Raw genomic sequence first — 8,477 nt, 5'->3', positions numbered from 1 at the left:
TAAGAAAAAATTGAAAGATAATTGAGTGAAAAAACTACTGCATTTCAAAATCTACGCACAGAGGAGTAAACCTTGAAATTTTGCGGAATAACTATGGACTCTTCAGCTATTGTTTATGTCAGTGTAAAAAATCTCCCCTTTTTAGAATTATATTGAACCAGTCTACTTTCACTTCTTGGACATGCGCAGTCTCTCGCACTTGTTCCACCGGCACTTCCGCTTTTGATCTCCACGATTTTCAACATGGTATTTATTCATTTTTACAATGAAATGCTTGTTGGATTTAAGGAATTTCTTTTAAAATTCAAATTTAATTCATTTTATCATGACTTTGTAATGAATCACTGTGCATTTATTCATAACTGAATCGCTGAAAACTTGTAACATTTGACTTTGTCCACGTAAGCACTCTGCAGAAAACCGGTACATTGTATCCGATGTTATACACTATGATTTATTGATTCTTGATACAACATGAACATTTCAAATAAATTTCATTTGGAAACTACAAGACAAACTTAAAATTAGGCAAGATTTACAAGACAAATTGTTCTTTTGGTAGAAGGTGTGGGGGGGGGGGGGGGTGGTGGGGGTGTTCTAACCATAGCTGCAGGTCTGTTGCTCCCGGTTTGAAAAAATTCGGATGGACGACCTGGGACTACAGTGCCAACCACTGAAAAAATTTTATATTTATTGTGCACAAAAAATTGCGCTAGTTTTTGACTGATTAACCTTATTTATACGCAAATTCTTTGAAAACAATTAGTACCATTCAATTCTTCATGCAATTTACTTGCCTCTGATAGTTTTTAAAACACCATCACCAGCCCTGTAAAGTGGAGTGGTGCAGTTTGTTTATATGTGAAAATGGCAACTCTCGATCTCAATGTAAATTAAACATATTTTAAATTTCTGATGTCGAAAGCATCTCAGGAGAAAGTCCGAGTCAAGAGAGGATGTCAGTAGTAAATTGCATGAACACCTGCAGCTATATCCTAACCAATGCTGGTGTTCAAAAATAAAGATCATGGGCATGGTGTAAAAAGCTAATTCGGGATTCTCCAATCTGAAGAGTTAGGGCTGCAGAGGGGAAATCATGTAATTATAAATTCTATTTGATGACTCTCCAAAGTTGAGGGTCCAGGATTAAGTGTGGTTTGGATACTGCATCTTCACTTAGTAGCATTTCCTCATGAAAAACGAATCGGACACTTGGCTAGTGAAGATGTGGATACTTTTGCCAGTTACATATGTAGCTCAGTTAGTAGAGCACCTGACTAGAGATTCAGGGAGCCTCGGTTCAAATGCCGATCTGGTCTATCATTATTTATCCCATCCTGTATTAAGTGTTTCAAAACAGAATACATGTAATTAGATATTTTTCATTCTAGCAAATCAATTTAGTTTGGACACAAAGACATTTGTGATTAATATTGAAATATTATGCAATAAGTGATGGAAAAAGTAATTTGTGAAGACTAGAAGAAGGGTGCTGAAAAACTTTTAAAATTGATGTCAACCTTTGTTTCTTACCAGCTAAGTTAATGTCTTGATACATTCAATGTACGAATATGTGTTTCTAAATGTTGTGATAAATCCTAGAAATGTAACGAGTCATCATTTTATTTGTCTCATTGATCATTTTTGATAAGGAATTTTATTTACAAAGACCAGTGGGAATCAACAACTAGCTGGCACATGTTGATTTGTATCAAACATTTCATGTATCAGCTTTAACAACATGCGCAACAACATAACACAAATATTCTGAAATGAATTTCTAATGCATATTAATCTCTCTGATATTTTTTAATCACTTCATATATTACAGAATAACAATTTTTTTTTCAGGACAGATTTCATATTTAAAGTTTTGTATTCTATGTCCATCAATATGGTCTCACATACAGCATTGATTTTGAAATCCTTTTACACTGTGTTGTAGGCAGACATGACAGTGGAGATGATGAGTCGGTACGTCAGTCCCATAAACCCGGCGGTGTTCCCACACCTGACTGTCGTGCTGCTGGGAATCGGCATCTTCTTCATGGCCTGGTTCTTTGTGTATCCTTGTTATGGTTTTAAAGTATAACGAAAGTTAGGTTTTATATAGGTGGAAGGTCAGCTATGTTTTCTGCTTTTACATATGGAGCATATTTAAAAATGTTGTAAAAATGATAAATAACATTAAATAGTGGTTAGTTTCTCAGGCACCTCCATATTAAATTAAGTATTGCTGCATTGATTTAATAATTTGATTGCCATTTTGAAGAAACTTACAAATAGTGCATGTATTTTTGGCCTAAGAAGTCTAAGAATCAGTTTACATTAACTTGTAGTTAATCTGATTATTTGTCAAAAAGAACACAAATGTTAATGTACTCACGTATTTATAAATGTTTCACATCTTTCATAAGCATGTAGATAATTATGATCAGCAGTCAAGAAATAAGTTGTTACATGTATATAAAAAAGTAAGATATTTTAGAGGTGTTTATGTATTTCCTTAACGGATAAATCAGCTATGAAGTAACCTCCAACAAATTCACTCGGGACCTCTCCAAGGAGCTCCTGGTCTCTCTGGTCGCCTCGGTGTTTATGGGCTTTGGTGTGGTCTTCTTATTGCTGTGGGTTGGGATTTATGTATAGCATAAAGGTGAGTCAATTCTCCATCACTTCTCATGTTAGACTATAAAGATTATTGATAAGTCCTTTTAGGCAGTGAAGCACTAACAGATAACTTTTGTGTCAAATGGGTGACAAATGCTGGAAAAATAATTAAATTTATTACCATTTTAGAAAAAAAAAGTTTTTCAACATTTTTAAAGATAAATAATTCAAAAAGAGATATTTCTCATTTCAAATCTGTTCAAACTCGGCAAAATCCACAGGGATATGGCCCCCATTCCCTGACAATCTGTGCATGATTACTGGTAGATGGAAAAGTTTACATCTTTAATTTACTTTTGTCTCTATTTTATCTTTAGTAGTTATATTTTCTGTACAATATTTTTCAGATTGAAGAAACTTAATCAGAACACATTTGAATCAACATCCACGCAATTCATCGTTGTGTCATTATATACATATGTAATAATATATACATATTTTGTTAATAAATTGTTTTGTAGTAGTATAATTATTTTTTGTGCTGTTTTTTCTTTGCACTCATGTTCTCACATGAGTGGTTATTTCAACAGAGTTGTGGTCCTTTGACTCGAGAATTTTGTCAATTAACTTTCAAGACATTGCTCCTACTCTGCGTATTTGAGGCATCATTTTGACTGTTTTAATGCCTGGCCACCATTTATAGCTGGTCTGTGATGGGTGGCTCCCTTGGAAATATACATGTACTTCTCTTTAAACTTCCCAGATTTAATCCATCATTTGATTGGCCCTCAACATGTTCTTCAAAGTGATTAATTTGAAAGTAATTTCTGATTCATTTGGAGAACCTCGTTATTTGACTTTTTTTTCAAATTTGGTGTAAGATGTCTTGCATAACTTATATTAAAATCGTAATTTCAAATCAGTTTAGTTGTTTTTTGTGTAGAATTTTTGATTTTTTAAAATATTTTTTAAACTTTTTATTCGACGGGAAATGAAGTGGGGTGGAAAAATGAACGCTTGTAGGATTACTAGTACCGTATTTTCCCGACGAATCGTCGATGTGGACGACTCGTCGAATTGCTCATTTTTAGCCAAAATTTTAACAAAATCCTGCGATACGTCGATTCACACGACACGTCGAACTTATCGCTTCAAAATGGTGTATAAAACTGCAGTAACATTATCAGTGTATAATACCACTATGTCCCCGATATTGCTACCAATTATTATTAATGATTAACATTTAGACAATTACTCTTTATACTTATGCATCATATTTTCAAATACCGACAACATCTACAAAGTCGCTTGCATTGTAAACAATTCCCGATATCGCGTGTTATGCAAAACTAAACTTACTTTGACAGAAATATTTTATTCCCATGCATTAAAATAATTATCCACTATGACCATCGCCAGTGTATTCGCCATTACGTAACCAGCCACCTGTTGACTCGGCGCGTGGTCAATGTTTGTTTAACAATTTCCGGTGTCAGAGGCATGCACCTGTCTCGTGTCGGACTTCAAAGGGGGATTTCAAGTGCAGAAAGCTTAGCAATTACTATGATTTGATGAAACTTGTTTACTTTGTATCCAGTAATACAGTTACACGCTATTGTTTTACAGAGACACTGTTAGAATAGATCGATCATTTGTACGACTTGATAATGACTATATACGACATACATACGTTTCCTAAATTTTTTTATAAAGAATTGGACAATAATTAATTAATGAACTATAATCACTCTTATAACGGTACTCTTTATGTACACAGGGAGTGAAATTGCCGTAGGCCTATAGATGTCAGCCTTAGCAAGATTATTAACACAACCGGGATCAGTCTACCGTATAAACAGTAGAGTTGATAATTGCCGATTACGTATTTTAAAATTGATTTTGACCATAAAATATTTCTTATTGATACTTTCCACTAACAACTCTTTACTAATAAAATAATAAAACTTTGAAACGTTCCCCGGACCTACTGCAATATTTTTTTCCATCCAAGTTTGGTTTCAATTTTACTGCGCAATATTATCTTCCCACTATAGTGATATATGGAATCATGTGACAATGTGTTACGGTAAAACTTTTAATTGATTAAAGACAATGCACCATTGTTCAATAACTGTTATTAATATGTACTCTAGTGTTAACAGATGAGTGAAAATGATAATAATTAAAGATGAACATTGAATTCAACAACGTAATTTTCGATAACACAGCCTGCTCAAGATGATTAAAACCAAGGTTTTTAATACTATTTTCACAATTTTCTGACCTCAAGCCTTTGACAAGTCGATCAAGACGATAAGTCGAGTGCTCTGCTTCAGAGAAAAAAATACCGACTTATCGTCGGGAAAATACGGTACATGTAACATTTAGCTGGCAATATTTTTAACCCGTTTCCGATAGGATAATATGATCAAATTTGATGACGTTCAATTGTTTTAAAAATGTTTTATTCGGTTTTAAAAAAATAAATTGCTAGCAACACATGCATGCTTTTTACACTGAATCAATAATTAAACAGTTGGCATCGTCTCGTGTCTTCGGAGAATTACTCTATGTTGCGAATTAATTAATTATAATAAGATAAGTAAAGATTAGTCTGAAATAGTTATTTTAATTAAACCAACTACCAATAATGGATGTTTAACATACATATTTATGTGTTATTTAAACAATAAAATACTTTCTTTGGTGGTTCATGCGGGAAACATAGGTAGCGATATTGAAGAAAAAATGCTTAACCGATTGATATGTAAATTTTTTTTAATTTTTTATTTTTTAACCCGCATGAATCATCAAAGAAAGCATTTTATTGTTTATATTTACATTTGCATTTGTTTAGAGCTAACATTCAATCCCAGGCAATCTGCCGAGTAATAAAATGTATATTTACGATATTGATATATATGTTGTTGACCAAACTTCACGTGAGATGAGGACAGTTTTCGGAACAAGATTTCAAGATATAAAGCACATATTTAGAGACAGATTCCACTAAACTCGTGTTTTGTACAAGTTGTTGTAAATGACTTTCATTCTAGTGAGGAGAACAGAGCACAAGGTATGGTCTCATCACAATCATTGTTATGTCTCCGATCAAGTGCGTGCGTGGGCATGTAATTGTAAATCGAAAGAAAGGTACAGAAACACACTTCATTTGAAATAGAATCTATCAATAGTTTATTGGTGCTCCATGCACAATATATATTACGTGTATGTCAACATGGCCTTGCTGACAATTTCTCATCTATGAAAAAATTTGTGCTAAAATTTTGCATACAGGATACATATAATTTATTATTTGGATAATAATGTATGGTTGTGTAATTTTTATATCCCCGCTCCGAAGTCCTGAGAGTGGGGTATACTATAATACACTTGTCGCAATTTTCTCTGTTTTACTGTTCGTAAATGCTTGAAATGTTAGCCTACTCTTTGATTTAAGCACGCCATTTGATAGCATTGTTTTTGTATGAATTTAATTGTCGTTGACTTCTTGTTTATCCGTGCATCTAGATCTGTCAGTAACAAAAACTAATTTTCATATGAAAGCGTATATTCACATCAAAGCGCGGGGGTATTACTATATAGTAAGCATTGGTCACAGACTTCTTGTTTTCCATGTAGGCCTATATATAAAACTAAATATTTCAATGGGATGAGACAATTTTTAAAACCTGGCTAAATTTAGTGTTTTGTGCAAATGTCTCATATATAAAAAATAAAATTTCATTTTTAAGCGAATTCCTTGCACACGCATGAGAGAAAACTGCTGAAAGAAGACTGTTCTGTCTTTTTTACGTCAAAGCTTATAAATATTGAAATAGGTGTGTGCGCTAAATTTATCAGCGTCAATGTATCAGAACCTGCATTTGCGCTTAAATACATATGCGCCAAATTATCTTGTTTTACAGTAACTTATTATTTAGTACTATTTATGAACATCGAATAATTCAAAAAAATTAGTAACCCTAATGGCAGATGATGAATATCCTGTAGATTATATACGTGTAGCATTTTTTAGTGTTTGCAGAAACTAATGTTCTGATGCATTTTAGCAAATTACATTTATCCCATGGTTAAAAGTCGAAGAGATCTGGATCTGAAAATTGGGAACCCTTTTCATTAAAAACTTGCATTTTATTGGACGTCAAAATTATGCTGGCTTATACTAGAAATATGATTGCCAAAAGAGTGTCTATTATTTTTTAAATGATACAATAAAATAAACGAGTTTTAATATAGATGTATAGTCATAGAGGATGTCGACAACTTTGGCTTTGTTTTTGGAATATCTGTATACATACATGTATGTTGTACTTTGCTTTTAGGATGAACTTATTCAGAGCGATGTATTGGTAATACATAAAACAAACTCTTTTCCAATATAATTGACCAAAAACGTCAGCTAAATCGCATGCACACAGTGAAGAGCGGACACTTGTTCAACAGAATGATAAATATCGCCATTATATAAATAAAAGTTATTGACTTGTTGTGTATATCCAGTTGTGTACATATCGTAAGAGATATGTTACATGTACATGTATAGTTTAACGGAAAATCAAAAACTAATAGTCATATTTTGACTATACACGCGATCTTAGTTCAGATAAGAGAAGCGATGACGGGTTACATGTAGATGTGATCTGTGTTTACGAACAAGTGCAGAAAATCCTAGATCAATATTTAAATGAATAAAAATTCGTGTCAAAAAACTACATGTATATAACAGTTGATTTCAAGATTTCTTATCTGCAATTCATTGTTTGTCTTATCATTAATTTTACATCGTCTATTCACTAGAGCAATCGGCGATCGACAATAGTATTACAGTAGTACACAAAAAAGAATGATCATACGAATTATGAATAATAACAACTAGCCGAGAATCAAGACAACGATAAAGGAAACTAAAGAAATATCGGAATAGAGTCGGGGCAATTTTTCATAGCAATTTTAAATTGATTAGAAATATTTAATGACTTCAACTCAAGTACATGTATAGAAATAAAAACTTAAGATGCTTTGTAAAATTATCGACAGCTCGCTGAATTAACAAAAATATATCGGATTAAAGTCAAACAGTTCTTTTAATCTATCTTTATGATTACATTTATCTAAAAAAAAACTTATAATAACAGACTGATCAAAATTAAAATTACCTCCGCTTCCCGGTTGTCACTGAGTATACGTTTCACACAACGTATCAAAAACGGGTAAACGGATGGAAGTTTTGATTTTAAATAGATCAATTGAAAATTTTATGTAATACTAGAATATCATATAAATAAAGAAAAATTCTTGTCATAATTAGCACCTTGCTAAAGTAGATGGGGCAAAATTTAAACAAAATTATATCGAGAAAAATCAAAGCGTTCAGGCCACGCCTACCTCATTAATAAAGCGCGCAAACCGTTCACAAAGCGTGCAGCTATTTTTAGCAAAGCGTACCGTGCAAGAAGCGAACCGTTCCATTCACAAAGCGTACCGTACCGTTCACAAAGCGAACCGTACCGTTCACAAAACGAACCGTACCGTTCACAAAGCGAACCGTACCGTTCAAAAGGGCGCCTGTAAAGTGCGAAACGAAATCGAAACGAAACGAAACGAAACGAAATCGAACGAAACGAAACGAAACCAATCGAAACGAAACGAAACCAATCGAAACGAAACGAAATCAAACGAAACGAAACCAAAAATCGAAACGAAACGAAACGGAATTTAAACAAAACTAATATCATTTTGGACTACATAAAAGTGAAAATAAATTCATTGAAATAAATGTTTGAACCATAAAATATAACTACCTGTATGTTTCAGATTGCCGCTGTAAATTTTTAAGCCGATTA

General features: G+C 33.0%; 1 protein-coding gene across 1 annotated transcript; it reads left to right on the top strand.

Annotated features, from left to right (window-relative positions):
• The first annotated feature begins 104 nt into the window (after positions 1-104).
• LOC136271196 (transmembrane protein 258-like) lies at positions 105-3,139 on the top strand. The gene is made up of 4 exons (XM_066070647.1): positions 105-246; positions 1,946-2,064; positions 2,523-2,656; positions 3,018-3,139. The coding sequence occupies exons 1-3, from the start codon at positions 244-246 to the stop codon at positions 2,647-2,649; spliced, it is 249 nt and encodes an 82-aa protein (XP_065926719.1). The 5' UTR covers positions 105-243; the 3' UTR covers positions 2,650-2,656; positions 3,018-3,139.
• The last annotated feature ends 5,338 nt before the right edge of the window (positions 3,140-8,477 follow it).

The sequence above is a fragment of the Magallana gigas genome, chromosome 9, assembly GCF_963853765.1.
Source record: "Magallana gigas chromosome 9, xbMagGiga1.1, whole genome shotgun sequence".
Classification (NCBI taxonomy): Eukaryota; Metazoa; Mollusca; class Bivalvia; order Ostreida; family Ostreidae; genus Magallana; species Magallana gigas.
The sequence above is the reverse complement of the archived record's forward strand: the minus strand, read 5'-3'. Positions and strand labels throughout refer to the sequence as shown.